Genomic DNA, 20,271 nt, shown 5'->3' with positions numbered 1-20,271 from the left:
TTTAATCCACGTTTCTGTTAGGTTAGCCACGTTTCTGTTTATTGGTTAGCCACATTTCTGTTTGGTTAGCCACATTTCTGTTAGCCACGTTTCTGTTTATAGGTTAGCCACGTTTCTGTTTATAGGTTAGCCACGTTTCTGTTTATTGGTTAGCCACGTTTCTGTTTATAGGTTAGCCACGTTTCTGTTTATAGGTTAGCCACGTTTCTGTTAGCCTAGCCACGTTTCTGTTTATAGGTTAGCCACGTTTCTGTTTATAGGTTAGCCACGTTTCTGTTTATAGGTTAGCCACGTTTCTGTTAGCCTAGCCACGTTTCTGTTTATAGGTTAGCCACGTTTCTGTTTGGTTAGCCACGTTTCTGTTTGGTTAGCCACGTTTCTGTTTGGTTAGCCACGTTTCTGTTTATTGGTTAGCCACGTTTCTGTTTATAGGTTAGCCACGTTTCTGTTTATAGGTTAGCCACGTTTCTGTTTATAGGTTAGCCACGTTTCTGTTTATAGGTTAGCCACGTTTCTGTTAGCCTAGCCACGTTTCTGTTTATAGGTTAGCCACGTTTCTGTTAGCCTAGCCACGTTTCTGTTTATTGGTTAGCCACGTTTCTGTTTGGTTAGCCACGTTTCTGTTTGGTTAGCCACGTTTCTGTTTATTGGTTAGCCACGTTTCTGTTTATAGGTTAGCCACGTTTCTGTTTATAGGTTAGCCACGTTTCTGTTTATAGGTTAGCCACGTTTCTGTTTATAGGTTAGCCACGTTTCTGTTAGCCTAGCCACGTTTCTGTTTATAGGTTAGCCACGTTTCTGTTTATAGGTTAGCCACGTTTCTGTTAGCCTAGCCACGTTTCTGTTTATAGGTTAGCCACGTTTCTGTTAGCCTAGCCACGTTTCTGTTTATAGGTTAGCCACGTTTCTGTTTATAGGTTAGCCACGTTTCTGTTTATAGGTTAGCCACATTTCTGTTAGCCTAGCCACGTTTCTGTTTATAGGTTAGCCACGTTTCTGTTTATAGGTTAGCCACGTTTCTGTTTATAGGTTAGCCACGTTTCTGTTTGGTTAGCCACGTTTCTGTTTGGTTAGCCACGTTTCTGTTTATAGGTTAGCCACGTTTCTGTTTATAGGTTAGCCACGTTTCTGTTTATAGGTTAGCCACGTTTCTGTTTATTGGTTAGCCACGTTTCTGTTTGGTTAGCCACGTTTCTGTTTATAGGTTAGCCACGTTTCTGTTTGGTTAGCCACGTTTCTGTTTATAGGTTAGCCACGTTTCTGTTTATAGGTTAGCCACGTTTCTGTTTATTGGTTAGCCACGTTTCTGTTTGGTTAGCCACGTTTCTGTTTGGTTAGCCACGTTTCTGTTTGGTTAGCCACGTTACTGTTAGGTTAGCCACGTTTCTGTTTGGTTAGCCACGTTTCTGTTTGGTTAGCCACGTTTGTGTTAGCCACGTTTCTGTTAGCCACGTTTCTGTTTGGTTAGCCACGTTTCTGTTTGGTTAGCCACGTTTGTGTTAGCCACGTTTCTGTTAGCCACGTTTCTGTTTGGTTAGCCACGTTTCTGTTAGGTTAGCCACGTTTCTGTTAGGTTAGCCACGTTTCTGTTAGGTTAGCCACGTTTCTGTTAGGTTAGCCACGTTTCTGTTAGCCACGTTTCTGTTTATAGGTTAGCCACGTTTCTGTTTATAGGTTAGCCACGTTTCTGTTTATAGGTTAGCCACGTTTCTGTTTATAGGTTAGCCACGTTTCTGTTTATAGGTTAGCCACGTTTCTGTTTATAGGTTAGCCACGTTTCTGTTAGCCTAGCCACGTTTCTGTTTATAGGTTAGCCACGTTTCTGTTTATAGGTTAGCCACGTTTCTGTTTATAGGTTAGCCACGTTTCTGTTTATTGGTTAGCCACGTTTCTGTTTGGTTAGCCACGTTACTGTTTGGTTAGCCACGTTTCTGTTTGGTTAGCCACGTTTCTGTTTATTGGTTAGCCACATTTCTGTTTGGTTAGCCACGTTTCTGTTTGGTTAGCCACGTTTCTGTTTCTGTTAGCCACGTTTCTGTTTGGTTAGCCACGTTTCTGTTTGGTTAGCCACGTTTGTGTTAGCCACGTTTCTGTTAGGGTTAGCCACGTTTCTGTTTGGTTAGCCACGTTTCTGTTAGCCACGTTTCTGTTAGGTTAGCCACGTTTATGTTAGGTTAGCCACGTTTCTGTTAGGTTAGCCACGTTTCTGTTAGCCACGTTTCTGTTAGGTTAGCCACGTTTATGTTAGGTTAGCCACGTTACTGTTTGGTTAGCCACGTTTCTGTTTGGTTAGCCACGTTTCTGTTTATTGGTTAGCCACGTTTCTGTTAGGGTTAGCCACGTTTCTGTTTGGTTAGCCACGTTTGTGTTAGCCACGTTTCTGTTAGCCACGTTTCTGTTAGCCTAGCCACGTTTCTGTTTATTGGTTAGCCACGTTTCTGTTTATAGGTTAGCCACGTTTCTGTTTATAGGTTAGCCACGTTTCTGTTTATAGGTTAGCCACGTTTCTGTTTATTGGTTAGCCACGTTTCTGTTTATTGGTTAGCCACGTTTCTGTTTGGTTAGCCACGTTTCTGTTTGGTTAGCCACGTTTCTGTTTGGTTAGCCACGTTTCTGTTTGATTAGCCACGTTTCTGTTTGGTTAGCCACGTTACTGTTAGGTTAGCCACGTTTCTGTTTGGTTAGCCACGTTTCTGTTTGGTTAGCCACGTTTGTGTTAGCCACGTTTCTGTTAGCCACGTTTCTGTTTGGTTAGCCACGTTTCTGTTTATTGGTTAGCCACATTTCTGTTTGGTTAGCCACGTTACTGTTAGGTTAGCCACGTTTCTGTTTGGTTAGCCACGTTTCTGTTTGGTTAGCCACGTTTCTGTTTGGTTAGCCACGTTTCTGTTTGGTTAGCCACGTTTGTGTTAGCCACGTTTCTGTTAGGGTTAGCCACGTTTCTGTTTGGTTAGCCACGTTTGTGTTAGCCACGTTTCTGTTAGCCACGTTTCTGTTAGGTTAGCCACGTTTATGTTAGGTTAGCCACGTTTCTGTTAGGTTAGCCACGTTTCTGTTAGCCACGTTTCTGTTAGCCTAGCCACGTTTCTGTTTATAGGTTAGCCACGTTTCTGTTTATAGGTTAGCCACGTTTCTGTTTGGTTAGCCACGTTTCTGTTTGGTTAGCCACGTTTCTGTTTGGTTAGCCACGTTTCTGTTTGGTTAGCCACGTTTCTGTTTGATTAGCCACGTTTCTGTTTGGTTAGCCACGTTACTGTTAGGTTAGCCACGTTTCTGTTTGGTTAGCCACGTTTCTGTTTGGTTAGCCACGTTTCTGTTAGCCACGTTTCTGTTAGCCACGTTTCTGTTAGCCTAGCCACGTTTCTGTTTATAGGTTAGCCACGTTTCTGTTTATAGGTTAGCCACGTTTCTGTTTATTGGTTAGCCACGTTTCTGTTTATTGGTTAGCCACGTTTCTGTTTGGTTAGCCACGTTTCTGTTTGGTTAGCCACGTTTCTGTTTGGTTAGCCACGTTTCTGTTTGATTAGCCACGTTTCTGTTTGGTTAGCCACGTTACTGTTAGGTTAGCCACGTTTCTGTTTGGTTAGCCACGTTTCTGTTTGGTTAGCCACGTTTCTGTTAGCCACGTTTCTGTTAGCCACGTTTCTGTTTGGTTAGCCACGTTTCTGTTTGGTTAGCCACGTTTCTGTTTGGGTTAGCCACGTTTCTGTTTCGGTTAGCCACGTTTCTGTTAGCCACGTTTCTGTTTCGGTTAGCCACGTTTCTGTTTCGGTTAGCCACGTTTCTGTTTGGTTAGCCACGCTTCTGTTAGCCACGCTTCTGTTAGCCACGCTTCTGTTTGGTTAGGTTAGCCACATTTCTGTTTGGTTAGCCACGTTTCTGTTTGGTTAGCCACGTTTCTGTTTGGTTAGCCACGTTTCTGTTTGGTTAGCCACGTTTCTGTTAGCCACGCTTCTGTTAGGTTAGCCACGTTTCTGTTTGGTTAGCCACGTTTCTGTTTCGGTTAGCCACGTTTCTGTTTCGGTTAGCCACGTTTCTGTTTCGGTTAGCCACGTTTCTGTTTCGGTTAACCACGTTTCTGTTTCGGTTAGCCACGTTTCTGTTTCGGTTAGCCACGTTTCTGTTTCGGTTAGCCACGTTTCTGTTTCGGTTAGCCACGTTTCTGTTTGGTTAGCCACGCTTCTGTTAGCCACGCTTCTGTTAGCCACGCTTCTGTTTGGTTAGGTTAGCCACGTTTCTGTTTGGTTAGCCACGTTTCTGTTTGGTTAGCCACGTTGCTGTTTGGTTAGCCACGTTTCTGTTAGCCACGCTTCTGTTAGGTTAGCCACGTTTCTGTTTGGTTAACCATGTTTCTGTTTGGTTAGCCACGTTCTGTTAGCCACGTTTCTGTTTGGTTAGCCACGTTTCTGTTTGGATAGCCACGTTTCTGTTTGGTTAGCCACGTTTCTGTTTGGTTAGCCACGTTTCTGTTTGGTTAGCCACGTTTCTGTTAGCCACGCTTCTGTTAGGTTAGCCACGTTTCTGTTTGGTTAACCATGTTTCTGTTTGGTTAGCCACGTTCTGTTAGCCACGTTTCTGTTTGGTTAGCCACGTTTCTGTTTGGTTAGCCACGTTTCTGTTTGGTTAGCCACGTTTCTGTTAGCCACGTTTCTGTTTTGTTAGCCACGTTTCCTTTAGGTTAGCCACGTTTCTGTTAGCCACGTTTCTGTTAGCCTAGCCACGTTTCTGTTTATAGGTTAGCCACGTTTCTGTTTGGTTAGCCACGTTTCTGTTTGGTTAGCCACGTTTCTGTTAGGTTAGCCACGTTTCTGTTAGGTTAGCCACGTTTCTGTTAGGTTAGCCACGTTTCTGTTAGGTTAGCCACGTTTGTTAGCCTAGCCACGTTTCTGTTTATAGGTTAGCCACGTTTCTGTTTATAGGTTAGCCACGTTTCTGTTTATAGGTTAGCCACGTTTCTGTTTATTGGTTAGCCACGTTTCTTTTTATTGGTTAGCCACGTTTCTGTTAGGTTAGCCACGTTTCTGTTAGGTTAGCCACGTTTCTGTTAGGTTAGCCACGTTTTTGTTAGGTTAGCCACATTTCTGTTAGGTTAGCCACGTTTCTGTTAGGTTAGCCACGTTTCTGTTAGCCACGTTTCTGTTAGCCTAGCCACGTTTCTGTTTATAGGTTAGCCACGTTTCTGTTTATAGGTTAGCCACGTTTCTGTTTATTGGTTAGCCACGTTTCTGTTTATTGGTTAGCCACGTTTCTGTTTGGTTAGCCACGTTTCTGTTTGGTTAGCCACGTTTCTGTTTGGTTAGCCACGTTTCTGTTTGGTTAGCCACATTTCTGTTTGGTTAGCCACGTTACTGTTAGGTTAGCCACGTTTCTGTTTGGTTAGCCACGTTTCTGTTTCTGTTAGCCACGTTTCTGTTTGGTTAGCCACGTTTCTGTTTGGTTAGCCACGTTTCTGTTTGGTTAGCCACGTTTCTGTTTGGTTAGCCACGTTCTGTTAGCCACGTTTCTGTTAGGTTAGCCACGTTTCTGTTAGGTTAGCCACGTTTCTGTTTGGTTAGCCACGTTTCTGTTTGGGTTAGCCACGTTTCTGTTAGGCTAGCCACGTTTCTGTTTCTGTTAGCCACGTTTCTGTTAGCCACGTTTCTGTTAGCCACGTTTCTGTTAGCCACGTTTCTGTTAGCCACGTTTCTGTTTGGTTAGCCACGTTTCTGTTTGGTTAGCCACGTTACTGTTAGGTTAGCCACGTTTCTGTTTGGTTAGCCACGTTTCTGTTCGGTTAGCCACGTTTGTGTTAGCCACGTTTCTGTTAGCCACGTTTCTGTTTGGTTAGCCACGTTTCTGTTTGGTTAGCCACGTTTGTGTTAGCCACGTTTCTGTTAGCCACGTTTCTGTTTGGTTAGCCACGTTTCTGTTAGGTTAGCCACGTTTCTGTTAGGTTAGCCACGTTTCTGTTAGGTTAGCCACGTTTCTGTTAGCCACGTTTCTGTTAGCCTAGCCACGTTTCTGTTTATAGGTTAGCCACGTTTCTGTTTATAGGTTAGCCACGTTTCTGTTTATTGGTTAGCCACGTTTCTGTTTATTGGTTAGCCACATTTCTGTTTGGTTAGCCACGTTACTGTTAGGTTAGCCACGTTTCTGTTTGGTTAGCCACGTTTCTGTTTCTGTTAGCCACGTTTCTGTTTGGTTAGCCACGTTTCTGTTTGGTTAGCCACGTTTCTGTTTGGTTAGCCACGTTTGTGTTAGCCACGTTTCTGTTAGGGTTAGCCACGTTTCTGTTTGGTTAGCCACGTTTGTGTTAGCCACGTTTCTGTTAGCCACGTTTCTGTTAGGTTAGCCACGTTTATGTTAGGTTAGCCACGTTTCTGTTAGGTTAGCCACGTTTCTGTTAGCCACGTTTCTGTTAGCCTAGCCACGTTTCTGTTTATAGGTTAGCCACGTTTCTGTTTATAGGTTAGCCACGTTTCTGTTTATTGGTTAGCCACGTTTCTGTTTATTGGTTAGCCACGTTTCTGTTTGGTTAGCCACGTTTCTGTTTGGTTAGCCACGTTTCTGTTTGGTTAGCCACGTTTCTGTTTGATTAGCCACGTTTCTGTTTGGTTAGCCACGTTACTGTTAGGTTAGCCACGTTTCTGTTTGGTTAGCCACGTTTCTGTTTGGTTAGCCACGTTTCTGTTAGCCACGTTTCTGTTAGCCACGTTTCTGTTTGGTTAGCCACGTTTCTGTTTGGTTAGCCACGTTTCTGTTTGGGTTAGCCACGTTTCTGTTTCGGTTAGCCACGTTTCTGTTAGCCACGTTTCTGTTTCGGTTAGCCACGTTTCTGTTTCGGTTAGCCACGTTTCTGTTTGGTTAGCCACGCTTCTGTTAGCCACGCTTCTGTTAGCCACGCTTCTGTTTGGTTAGGTTAGCCACATTTCTGTTTGGTTAGCCACGTTTCTGTTTGGTTAGCCACGTTTCTGTTTGGTTAGCCACGTTTCTGTTTGGTTAGCCACGTTTCTGTTTCGGTTAGCCACGTTTCTGTTTCGGTTAGCCACGTTTCTGTTTCGGTTAGCCACGTTTCTGTTTGGTTAGCCACGCTTCTGTTAGCCACGCTTCTGTTAGCCACGCTTCTGTTTGGTTAGGTTAGCCACGTTTCTGTTTGGTTAGCCACGTTTCTGTTTGGTTAGCCACGTTTCTGTTTGGTTAGCCACGTTTCTGTTTGGTTAGCCACGTTTCTGTTAGCCACGCTTCTGTTAGGTTAGCCACGTTTCTGTTTGGTTAACCATGTTTCTGTTTGGTTAGCCACGTTCTGTTAGCCACGTTTCTGTTTGGTTAGCCACGTTTCTGTTTGGATAGTCACGTTTCTGTTTGGTTAGCCACGTTTCTGTTTGGTTAGCCACGTTTCTGTTTGGTTAGCCACGTTTCTGTTTGGTTAGCCACGTTTCTGTTAGCCACGCTTCTGTTAGGTTAGCCACGTTTCTGTTTGGTTAACCATGTTTCTGTTTGGTTAGCCACGTTCTGTTAGCCACGTTTCTGTTTGGTTAGCCACGTTTCTGTTTGGTTAGCCACGTTTCTGTTTGGTTAGCCACGTTTCTGTTAGCCACGTTTCTGTTTTGTTAGCCACGTTTCTGTTAGGTTAGCCACGTTTCTGTTAGCCTAGCCACGTTTCTGTTTATAGGTTAGCCACGTTTCTGTTTGGTTAGCCACGTTTCTGTTTGGTTAGCCACGTTTCTGTTAGGTTAGCCACGTTTCTGTTAGGTTAGCCACGTTTCTGTTAGGTTAGCCACGTTTCTGTTAGGTTAGCCACGTTTCTGTTAGCCTAGCCACGTTTCTGTTTATAGGTTAGCCACGTTTCTGTTTATAGGTTAGCCACGTTTCTGTTTATAGGTTAGCCACGTTTCTGTTTATTGGTTAGCCACGTTTCTTTTTATTGGTTAGCCACGTTTCTGTTAGGTTAGCCACGTTTCTGTTAGGTTAGCCACGTTTCTGTTAGGTTAGCCACGTTTTTGTTAGGTTAGCCACATTTCTGTTAGGTTAGCCACGTTTCTGTTAGGTTAGCCACGTTTCTGTTAGCCTAGCCACGTTTCTGTTTATAGGTTAGCCACGTTTCTGTTTATAGGTTAGCCACGTTTCTGTTTATTGGTTAGCCACGTTTCTGTTTATAGGTTAGCCACGTTTCTGTTTGGTTAGCCACATTTCTGTTTGGTTAGCCACGTTTCTGTTAGGTTAGCCACATTTCTGTTTGGTTAGCCACGTTTCTGTTTGGTTAGCCACGTTTCTGTTTGGTTAGCCACGTTTCTGTTTGGTTAGCCACGTTTCTGTAGCAATAATGTGATTGCAGAGTTTACGAAATTGATGCAAATAACAAAAGACGATATTCTGCCATGTAGCCATAGACTACTGTGTAGTTTCCATTTAACTCTATCGGAAGAAGGTTAGCATTAGCATCATGTTGCTAACGGCTACAGGAAGTGTGCCTACACCAGGTTGTCTAACACACACACACAAACACACACAAAAACACACACACACACACACTCCTGTTTCAGAAAGCTGCAAGGAAATACCCATCACTGATGAATTCTGTTCATATATTATGATTCACTTGATTCCCTACCAAGTTCAATACATCTAGTTTATTCCCTACCAAGTTCAATACATTTAGTTGATTCCCTACTAACGTCAATACATTTAGTTGATTCCCTACTAAGTTCAATACATTTAGTTGATTCCCTACTAAGTTCAATACATTTAGTTGATTCCCTACTAAGTTCAATACATTTAGTTGATTCCCTACTAAGTTCAATACATTTAGTTGATTCCCTACTAAGTTCAATACATTTAGTTGATTCCCTACTAACGTCAATACATTTAGTTGATTCCCTACTAACGTCAATACATTTAGTTGATTCCCTACTAAGTTCAATACATGTTTGAATATTGTTGAATTCAGTTTTAATGTCTGGATTCCGTACTCAATGTAGATTTTATAGAGCCCTAGTGGGGGTGTGGTGTTTGGTGTGTGTGTGGTGTTTGGTGTGTGTGTATGTGTGTGTAGTGTGTGTGTAGTGTGTGGTGTTTGGTGTGTGTGTGGTGTTTGGTGTGTGTGTATGTGTGTGTAGTGTGTGTGTAGTGTGTGGTGTTTGGTGTGTGTCTGGTGTTTGGTGTGTGTGTATGTGTGTGTAGTGTGTGGTGTTTGGTGTGTGTGTATGTGTGTGTAGTGTGTGTAGTGTGTGTGGTGTTTGGTGTGTGTGTGTGTTTGTGTGTGTAGTGTGTCTAGTAGTGTGTAGTGTGTGTGTGTATGTGTAGTGTGTGTAGTGTGTAGTGTGTGTGTGTGTTACCTATCCTGAGGTCCAGCTCCTGACGGACGTCCACAGCATCACTGACGTTGCCGTCTGGTTAGTGTGTGTAGTGTGTAGTGTGTGTGTGTAGTGTGTGTGTGTGTTACCTATCCTGAGGTCCAGCTCCTGACGGACGTCCACAGCATCACTGACGTTGCCGTCTGGTTAGTGTGTGTAGTGTGTAGTGTGTAGTGTGTGTGTGTAGTGTGTAGTGTATAGTGTGTGTGTGTAGTGTGTGTGTGTAGTGTGTAGTGTATAGTGTGTGTGTGTAGTGTGTGTGTGTAGTGTGTAGTGTATAGTGTGTGTGTGTAGTGTGTGTGTGTGTTACCTATCCTGAGGTCCAGCTCCTGACGGACGTCCACAGCATCACTGACGTTGCCGTCTGGTTCCGTTAGCGTGTCACATGCTCTCCTGATAGAGTTGGGAGTGATCTCAGAGAACCGAGCACGGAACACCTGCACACCGGGCTTGACTGGAACACACACACACAGAGAGAGGGGTAACTGCTATCACAACACACATTATCCAGCCAGAGGTGTGTGTGTGTGTGTGTGTGTGTGTGTGTGTGTGTGTGTGTGTGTGTGTGTGTGTGTGTGTGTGTGTGTGTGTGTACCTGCTTTGCAGACGTCTATCACCTCAAAGCCGATGTTCTCTCCCTCTCTGTCACAATCTGTCCAGATGACAAGCGCCTGGCACTGACTCACCTCTCTCTCTAGGGTCCGCTAGGAGACACACAGAGAGACACACACACACCCCCACACACACACACAGGGAGAGACACACACACAGGGACACACAGCGAGACACACGCACAGAGAGACACACACACCCACAGGGAGAGACACACACACACAGAGAAAAGGTTACACACACACATCAGACTGAGAAGCTTGTTTGTTTCTGTCTTCGGAATCTTTGTCTGTCTTTCAGAAACTCTTTCTCTGTCTTTCAGAAACTCTGTCTTTCAGAAACACTCAGAAACTCTTTCTCTGTCTTTCAGAAACTCTCAGAAACTCTTTCTATGTCAGTGCATGATTGCAGTATTGAACAACATGCCAATGAGTCCAATCAAAGGAAGTGTCAGAGAACCACAGTAACAGTTCAAGACAGAAGACAGTAACATTTCAAGACAGAAGACAGTAACAGTACGTTCAACTAGACTACCTTGATCTGAACAAAGTTCTCAGGACAATACTTCTCCACCTCAGCATCAAACAGCAGGACAGGATTACAGCTGTGCCTGGAACACACACACACACACACACACACACACACACACACACACACACACACACACACACACACACACACACACACACACACACAGTTACACACAGGTACACACACACAGAGAGAGAGCACTATAGGAAGTGTCGTACGATGACAGAAGTCGTAAACCTCACCATTTCTGGAACTGAGCCTTGAACTCCAGACCCAACAGATGACCTGAAACTGACGTCATACACACCGTCACATTCTGTAGGGACACACACACACACACAAAATGAGCCACCACCAAATCCCAAACACACCTGGGATAGAGCAGTTACTACTGGGATAGAGCAGTTACTACTGGGATAGAGCAGTTACTACTGGGATAGAGCAGTTACTACTGGGATAGAGCAGTTACTACTGGGATAGAGCAGGAGTAGTGTTGCATGCTGCTACTTACCCTTCCAAACAGGTTGTATTCAAACTCATAGAGTTTATTATAGACAGACAGCCCCTCCCTCTGAAACACAGACAACAGACAGTATATTATAGACAGACAGCCCCTCCCTCTGAAACACAGACAACAGACAGTATATTATAGACAGACAGCCCCTCCCTCTGAAACACAGACAACAGACAGTTTATTATAGACAGACAGCCCCTCCCTCTGAAACACAGACAGTTTATTATAGACAGACAGCCCCTCCCTCTGAAACACAGACAGTTTATTATAGACAGACAGCCCCTCCCTCTGAAACACAGACAGTATATTATAGACAGACAGCCCCTCCCTCTGAAACACAGACAGTATATTATAGACAGACAGCCCCTCCCTCTGAAACACAGACAGTATATTATAGACAGACAGCGCCTCACTCTGAAACACAGACAACAGACAGTATATTATAGACAGACAGCCCCTCCCTCTGAAACACAGACATTATATTATAGACAGACAGCCCCTCACTCTGAAACACAGACAGTATATTATAGACAGACAGCCCCTCACTCTGAAACACAGACAACAGACAGTTTATTATAGACAGACAGCCCCTCCCTCTGAAACACAGACAACAGACAGTTTATTATAGACAGACAGCCCCTCCCTCTGAAACACAGACAACAGACAGTTTATAATAGACAGACAGCCCCTCACTCTGAAACACAGACAACAGACAGTTTATTATAGACAGACAGCCCCTCCCTCTGAAACACAGACAGTTTATTATAGACAGACAGCCCCTCCCTCTGAAACACAGACAGTTTATTATAGACAGACAGCCCCTCCCTCTGAAACACAGACAACAGACAGTTTATTATAGACAGACAGCCCCTCACTCTGAAACACAGTCAGTTTATTATAGACAGACAGCCCCTCCCTCTGAAACACAGACACTATATTATAGACAGACAGCCCCTCCCTCTGAAACACAGACAGATTATTATAGACAGACAGCCCCTCACTCTGAAACACAGACAACAGACAGTTTATTATAGACAGACAACAGACAGTTTATTATAGACGGACAGCCCCTCCCTCTGAAACACAGACAGTTTATTATAGACAGACAGCCCCTCCCTCTGAAACACAGACAACAGACAGTTTATTATTGACAGACAGCCAGAGACAATAAACAGAGACAATCACACCTGATGATGTGAGACATTATGTCATGGGAAGACAGCTGGAAGCTGAGATAAACAGACAATCGTCCCATGTACTGATAAAAACCATTTATCTCACACACCTAAGACCCAAACACACACAGACAGACCCACCCTCCTCGCTCTGCCGTCAGACATGATCTCCGCGATGCATTTGGCCGCGTCATTCTTCTCCGCCACACAGAGAACCCGTTTGATCTGAGTCCTCCGGATCATGTCTCCCGGGGAGTCTGTCCTCTTCTGTCCGGTGACGCTAAACCCCCTGTGGACCTGGAGCCGTAACGTTAACGGTCGTCCGGATGTGAACAGAGCCCTAGTCAGATGATGTATCAGCATAGCTAGCCTAGCCTAGCCAGGGCGCGTTGGAGCTACACTTGGCATAACGTTACACACACACGTCGTGCCCAGCTAACATTAGTCAATATAACTCCTGAAGCGTTGTTACAAACTGTTATTTTGACTGATCCAACAGATTGACACAACATAAAACTGTCCAGATCTCACAGGGTCAGTTAGCTTGATGGGAGTAGCTAGCTAAATCATGTCAAACTTCAACCCTGAAACTAAGTTTACATGCCGAAGCTTAACCTTACAATTTTCCTGATCACCTAAACACAATTTACAATGTAACGTGCATTAGCGTGGACCCAATCTGCTAATAAATAAATAGTTTTAAAACTATTTTTCCAACTGAAAGGGTTGGTAAAAACGGCAGATAAATGTGATGTTGTTGATTTTACAAATTCCGCGCCTGTCAACGACAGCAGTCGTAAAACGACGATGTCGTAAAACAACTGTCGTAAAACCCCTTCCTGTTCTTGTGAATAATACTTTTTATGCCGATGTCCTTTAATTTTACGCCAAAAATACTACGCGAAGAGTATCTATTTTCAAGATTGAAATTGTGATTCATAATCTTAAATCACGTTGAATGTGTAATATTAGGTTTGTAATTTTAGGACAGTTAGCTACTTCCTTATGTGAGCTGGTCACGTGGTAACTACCAGCGGATTTTAATATGGCTACGGTCAGGATGTACATTTAACATTAAATAGTTTCACCGTATTTACTACTGGGACTTTATTATACCAGTGCATGACGGGCCACTGCCGATATTACCCGGTAACGGTGCACGATTCCCCGGACGAGCAATGTGTCATTGATGGAGTGTCGGGATACGGTCGTGTTCCGTTACGCGTCGTCTGTTTGCCAGATAACTGTCTTGACGTCGGTACTGTACGGGGGACGGAGCCAGAGAGATAGTCCCGGTGTTAAGTGCTATTGTTTATATACAGCGGTGACAGACATGTTGATGTGTGGCCTTCCTGCATCGTATTTTATCATCATGGACAGACAGGTGAAGACCACTCCCAGCTGGTAGAGGTAACGGGACGCAGACAGACAGACAGACAACCGTCAGTGTCGTGGACTGTTACTCCCAGCGAGTAGAGGGATACAGACAGACGGACAGTCAGACAGCTAGCCTAGTGGATGGACTTCCTCTGACGTCAAAGCTGACCCAAGCCCGGTCCAGAGAAAGATGATTGGTGCCCCAGACGTGGTGGCGTTTACTAAGGAGGATGATTTTGGGGAGGTAGGGTACCCCAACCCCTGGGTGGTGCCAGAAGAGTTCTCTGTCCCTCTGTTCCCATCGAATAACAACGCCAACCCCTGGGCCAAGACGTCATACGCCAAGTTCACTAAGGACTTCATCCTCATATCAGAGTTCTCTGAGCAGGTCGGTACCATGGGCAACTGGGGGAGGGGTGTGTGTGTTGATCTGATCTGTCCGGACGGGGTGTGTGTGTGTAATGAGCTGACCTTGTGTTGTCCTCCCCTCCAGGTGGGCCCCCAGCCTCTTCTCACCATTCCGGACGACCCAAAGGTGTTTGGGACCTTTGACCTGAACTACTTCAGTCTGAGGATCATGTCTGTTGACTACCAGGCCTCGTTCGTAGGACACCCCACCGGCAGCGGATACCCACGACTCAGGTGGCTGTCCTATTTTATTATGTTTTATTGTACTCCACTCAGATGTCCTATTTTATTATGTTTTATTGTACTCCACTCTGATGTTTGATTTGTATTGTACTCTAATGATGTCCTATTGTATTTGTACTCTACTCTAATGATATCCTATTGTATTTGTACTCCACTCTGATGTTTGATTTGTATTGTACTCTAATGATGTCCTATTTTATTATGTTTTATTGTACTCCACTCTGATGTTTGATTTGTATTGTACTCTAATGATGTCCTATTGTATTTGTACTCTACTCTAATGATATCCTATTGTATTTGTACTCTACTCTAATGATATCCTATTGTATTTGTACTCTACTCTAATGATATCCTATTGTATTTGTACTCTACTCTACTGATATCCTATTGTATTTGTACTCTACTCTAATGATATCCTATTGTATTTGTACTCTACTCTAATGATATCCTATTGTATTTGTACTCTACTCTACTGATATCCTATTGTATTTGTACTCTACTCTAATGATATCCTATTGTATTGTATTGTACTCTACTCTAATGATATCCTATTGTATTTGTACTCTACTCTACTGATATCCTATTGTATTTGTATTGTACTCTAATGATATCCTATTGTATTGTACTCTACTCTAATGATATCCTATTGTATTTGTACTCTACTCTAATGATATCCTATTGTATTTGTACTCTACTCTAATGATATCCTATTGTATTTGTACTCTACTCTAATGATATCCTATTGTATTTGTACTCTACTCTAATGATATCCTATTGTATTTGTACTCTACTCTAATGATATCCTATTGTATTTGTACTCTACTCTAATGATGTCCTATTGTATTTGTACTCTACTCTAATGATATCCTATTGTATTTGTACTCTACTCTAATGATATTGTATTTGTATTGTACTCTACTGTAATGACATCCTATTTTACTGTTTTCTGTTACATTCTATTATATTCTACTCTAATTCTATTCTACTCTAATTCTGTTCTATTCTACTCTACTTCTATTCTGTTATTCTACTCTAGTTCTATTCTATTCTGTTCTATTCTACTCTAGTTCTATTATGTTCTATTCTATTCTACTCTAGTTCTATTCTGTTCTATTCTACTCTAGTTCTATTCTACTCTAGTTCTATTCTACTCTAGTTCTATTCTACTCTAGTTCTGTTCTATTCTACTCTAGTTCTATTCTGTTCTATTCTACTCTAGTTATATTCTGTTCTATTCTACTCTAGTTATATTCTGTTCTATAGTTATATTCTACTCTAGTTATATTCTACTCTAATTCTGTTCTATTCTAATTATTTTCTGTTATTTCCTGTTACATTATATTCTACTCTAATTCTGTTCTATTCTGCTATAATTATTTTCTGTTCTATTCTTGTTAGAATGTAACAGAAAATAATTACAGTAGAATATAATATAATATTGTACTCTAATTCTTTTCTGTTACATTCTACTCTAATTCTGTTCTGTTACATTCTATTATATTCTACTCTAATTCTTTTCTGTTACATTCTACTCTAATTCTGTTCTGTTGCATTCTATTATATTCTACTCTAATTCTGTTCTATTCTAATTATTTTCTGTTACATTCTATTATATTCTACTCTAATTCTGTTACATTCTATTATATTCTACTCTAATTGTATCATCCTGTTCTCTCCTCCCCTGTAGTTTTGTGGAGGACTCCAGGGTGGTTCTGGGTAACTCTAAGGAGGGGGCGTTTGACTAGTCTGTTCTCTCCTCCCCTGTAGTTTTGTGGAGGACTCCAGGGTGGTTCTGGGTAACTCTAAGGAGGGGGCGTTTGACTAGTCTGTTCTCTCCTCCCCTGTAGTTTTGTGGAGGACTCCCGGGTGGTGCTGGGTGACTCTAAGGAGGGGGCGTTTGACTAGTCTGTTCTCTCCTCCCCTGTAGTTTTGTGGAGGACTCCCGGGTGGTTCTGGGTGACTCTAAGGAGGGGGCGTTTGACTAGTCTGTTCTCTCCTCCCCTGTAGTTTTGTGGAGGACTCCCGGGTGGTGCTAGGTGACTCCAAGGAGGGGGCGTTTGCCTACGTTCACCACCTGACGCTCTATGACCTGGAGGCCCGAGGCTTCGTCCGCCCGTTCTGCATGGCCTACGTCTCTGCCGACGAGAGGAAGATCATGCTGCAGTTCCAGGAGCTGTCGCTCCTCTTCTCCCGCGCCTCCGAGTGCCTGAAGACCGGAAACCGACGGGCCTTCGCCCGCGAGCTGCAGAGGAAGCTACGTGACCTGGAGTACGAGGACACACACACTCTGACACACACGCTCTGACATACACACACACTCTGACACACACACACACACACACACTCTGACACACACACACTGACACACACACACACACACTCTGACACACACTCTGACACACTCTGACAGGTTCCTACTGCTACCATCTGTTGTAACTTCCTGTTGTGCTTCTCCTGCCAGGTACACACGGTCTGTTCTGCAGAAAGAGGAGGGGCTTCAGCGGGAGGCGGGGCCTCAGGGGTGTTACTCCGCCCGCGCGGTGGACAAGGCCAATGAGCTTGCGGCGATGGAGAAGAGTATCTACGAGCACCGAGACCTGCTGAGGCAGATCACCTCGTACCCCCTCCGCCCCCGCCGAGACCCCCACGCCGCACACTGTCAACACTGTGTCACAGAGTCACAGAGACACAGAGACGCGCCGCCTGGCCCCGACCGTGACACGGGGGAGGAGGCGGGACAGAGGAGGCAGTCCTACACCCCGCAGCTGATCAAGGGGAAGTCGGCCAAGTGTTTCGCCAAGCGTCTGAAGAACCTGACGGAGTTATGCGAGGAGAGGTTCTACGAGGCCACCGTGGAACTACTCAACCACACAGAGCGGTGTTTCCGGGGGGACTTGTGTTACCTGTACACCCGTCGCCTGGACCGAGCGCTACGCAGGAAGCAGAACATCACCAACTTCCTGTTTGAGGAGGAGCTAGGGGAGGAGGAAGAGGAAGTAGCGGTGCTGGGAAGAATCTTCTGTTCTCTCAACCACACAGTGGGGACGGACTCACATATACACACCCCTTCCATCGTGCTTTGCCCCGAGCCACCGGAGTCTGTGGAGGGTCTGGTGGTGAACCCTCCCTGCCCTGATAACTCTGCCCAGCAGAGTGAGGCCCTGACCGGGGAGGAGAGGCTGGAGTCGTCACTCTCTGATCTGACCATGGAGACGCAGGACCAGGAAAGCTCTGAGGAGAATAAGGACAGCTTTAGTAGTGACAGGAGTGGAGGAGAGGAGGAGGAGGAGGGACGGGAGGGAGGAGATCAGACCCCTGTTTTTCTGCTGGAGGCTGAGGAGGGGGGAGAGGGTGAGACACACCGTGTGTGTGAGAGGGAGGGAGAGGCAGAAGGAGTGTTTAACAGAAAGAGGGAGGGAGAGGCAGAAGGAGTGGTTAACAGAAAGAGGGAGGGCGAGGCAGAAGGAGTGTTTAATGGAGAGAGGGAGGGAGAGGCAGAAGGAGTGTTTAATGGAGAGAGGGAGGGAGAGGCAGAAGGAGTGTTTACCGGAAAGACGGAGGGAGAGGCAGGAGTGCTTGGGAGAGAGGAGGGAGGGGCTGAGACAGAGGAGGGAGGGGCTGAGACAGAGGAGGGAGGGGCTGAGACAGAGGAGGGAGGGGCTGAGACAGAGGAGGGTGATGGACAGAGAGTTCCTGACCCTGAGTTACTGGTCCAGATGGACACGGCCTGCTGCATGTCTCAGGAGGGCTTCCTGTACAACTCTTCTCCCCCAGACATGCTGCCTGCTTCTGGGCTGCAGCCCGGCTCTCTACCCCTTCCCCTGGTGGTCAACCAGGAGCCCCAGGCCCTGCTGCCGGTCCAGGGGGACTACGGCCTGGGTTCCCCCCACTGCCCGAGCCCTGGGGCTGGGCTGGACCTGCCCGTCTCCTCCTCGGGAGATACCACCTCCAGGGGTTCGGACCAGGACGGGTGGGACTGTACCATGTCAGCGTCTACGGGGTCCGAACGGGCCGGCTCACCTCTGGGGTACGGGGGGTTGGTAACGCTGAGGCAGAAGAAGAGGGCCGGGCAGGGAGCGCTCAGGTGAGTCACTCATTGGTTGATTAATTCATTCTATAGCTTAGAGGACTCCTGATATCTCCAGTCTATGTGTGTGTTTTCTATACCTGCTCCCCCCCCCCCCCCCCCCCCCCCATGGAAGGTGTTTTCTATACCTGCTCCCCCCCCCCTCCATGGAAGGTGTTTTCTATACCTGCTCCCCCTCCATGGAAGGTGTTTTCTATACCTGCCCCCCCCTCCATGGAAGGTGTTTTCTATACCTGCTCCCCCCCATGGAAGGTGTTTTCTATACCTGCCCCCCCCTCCCCCCCCCCCCATGGAAGGTGTTTTCTATACCTGCCCCCCCCCCCCCTCCATGGAAGGTGTTTTCTATACCTGCCCTCCCTATACCCCCCCTCCATGGAAGGTGTTTTCTATACCTGCCCCCCCCCATGGAAGGTGTTTTCTATACCTGCTACCCCCCCCCGTGGAAGGTGTTTTCTATACCTGCTCCCCCCCCCCCCCTCCATGGAAGGTGTTTTCTATACCTGCCCCCCCCCCCCCCCCCCCCCATGGAAGGTGTTTTCTATACCTGCCCCCCCCTCCCCCTCCATGGAAGGTGTTTTCTATACCTGCCCCCCCCCCCCCCCATGGAAGGTGTTTTCTATACCTGCCCCCCCCCCCCTCCATGGAAGGTGTTTTCTATACCTGCTCCCCCCCCCCATGGAAGGTGTTTTCCCCCCCCCCATGGAAGGTGTTTTCTATACCTGCTCCCCCCCCCCCCCCCCATGGAAGGTGTTTTCTATACCTGGTCTCCCCCCCCCCCCTCCATGGAAGGTGTTTTCTATACCTGCTCCCCCCCCCCCCCATGGAAGGTGTTTTCTATACCTGCTCCCCCCCCCCCCCCCCCCCCATGGAAGGTGTTTTCTATACCTGCTCCCCCCCCCCCCCCCCATGGAAGGTGTTTTCTATACCTGGTCTCCCCCCCCCCCCCCCCCCATGGAAGGTGTTTTCTATACCTGCTCCCCCCCCATGGAAGGTGTTTTCTATACCTGCTCCCCCCCCCCCATGGAAGGTGTTTTCTATACCTGCTCCCCCCCCCCCCCATGGAAGGTGTTTTCTATACCTGCTCCCCCCCCCCCCCATGGAAGGTGTTTTCTATACCTGCTCCCCCCCCCCCCCCCCATGGAAGGTGTTTTCTATACCTGCTCTGCTCTCCCCCCCCCCCCCTCCATGGAAGGTGTTTTCTATACCTACTCTCCCCCCCCCTCCATGGAAGGTGTTTTCTATACCTACTCTCCCCCCCCCCCCTCCCCCCATGGAAGGTGTTTTCTATACCTGCTCCCCCCCCATGGAAGATGTTTTCTATACCTGCCCCCCCCCCCCCCCCCCCCCCTCCATGGAAGGTGTTTTCTATACCTGCTCCCCCCATGAAAGGTGTTTTCTATACCTGCCCCCCCCCCCCCATGGAAGGTGTTTTCTATACCTGCTCCCCCCCCCCCCCCTCCATGGAAGGTGTTTTCTATACCTGCTCTCTCCCCCCCCCCCCCCTCCATGGAAGGTGTTTTCTATACCTGCTCCCCCCCCATGGAAGGTGTTTTCTATACCTGCTCCCCCCCCCATGGAAGGTGTTTTCTATACCTGCCCCCCCCCCCCCATGGAAGGTTTTTTCTATACCTGCCCCCCCCATGGAAGGTGTTTTCTATACCTGCTCCCCCCCATGGAAGGTGTTTTCTATACCTGCCCCCCCCCCCCCCCCATGGAAGGTGTTTTCCATACCTGCCCCCCCATCCATGGAAGGTGTTTTCTATACCTGCTCCCCCCCCATGGAAGGTGTTTTCTATACCTGCCCCCCCCCCCCCCTCCATGGAAGGTGTTTTCTATACCTGCCCCCCCCCCGCTCCTTCTCTTTTACCTGTCCATCTGCTCTCCCTCACCTGTCCATCTGCTCTCTCTCTCACCTGTCCATCTACTCTCTGTCCATCTGCTCCCTCTCTCTCACCTGTCCATCTGCTCTCTCTCACCTGTCCATCTGCTCTC

The 20,271-nt window shown here is 46.4% G+C and overlaps 2 protein-coding genes across 2 annotated transcripts in view; one reads left to right on the top strand and one right to left on the bottom strand.

Moving 5' to 3' along the window:
- LOC139421680 (DNA topoisomerase 3-alpha-like) overlaps positions 1-12,934 on the bottom strand; it is a 47,196-nt gene extending 34,262 nt beyond the window's left edge. The window contains exons 1-6 of the mRNA XM_071172771.1: positions 12,306-12,934; positions 10,987-11,046; positions 10,718-10,791; positions 10,479-10,554; positions 9,928-10,036; positions 9,643-9,786 (exon numbers count right to left, since the gene is read on the bottom strand). Of these exons, the coding sequence (XP_071028872.1) occupies positions 9,643-9,786; positions 9,928-10,036; positions 10,479-10,554; positions 10,718-10,791; positions 10,987-11,046; positions 12,306-12,527 (685 nt within the window). The 5' untranslated portion in view covers positions 12,528-12,934. The remainder of the gene's footprint in view (positions 1-9,642; positions 9,787-9,927; positions 10,037-10,478; positions 10,555-10,717; positions 10,792-10,986; positions 11,047-12,305) is intronic.
- A 568-nt stretch (positions 12,935-13,502) lies between these two features.
- Positions 13,503-20,271, top strand: part of LOC139421678 (guanine nucleotide exchange protein smcr8a-like) — a 28,272-nt gene continuing 21,503 nt past the window's right edge. Inside the window, exons 1-5 of the mRNA XM_071172769.1 lie at positions 13,503-13,929; positions 14,035-14,183; positions 16,040-16,068; positions 16,229-16,460; positions 16,654-18,276. Of these exons, the coding sequence (XP_071028870.1) occupies positions 13,732-13,929; positions 14,035-14,183; positions 16,040-16,068; positions 16,229-16,460; positions 16,654-18,276 (2,231 nt within the window). The 5' untranslated portion in view covers positions 13,503-13,731. The remainder of the gene's footprint in view (positions 13,930-14,034; positions 14,184-16,039; positions 16,069-16,228; positions 16,461-16,653; positions 18,277-20,271) is intronic.

This window comes from Oncorhynchus clarkii, chromosome 12, assembly GCF_045791955.1.
Source record: "Oncorhynchus clarkii lewisi isolate Uvic-CL-2024 chromosome 12, UVic_Ocla_1.0, whole genome shotgun sequence".
NCBI lineage: Eukaryota > Metazoa > Chordata > Actinopteri > Salmoniformes > Salmonidae > Oncorhynchus > Oncorhynchus clarkii.
Note: the sequence above shows the minus strand (reverse complement) of the source record. Positions and strands in the feature narration are given on the sequence as shown.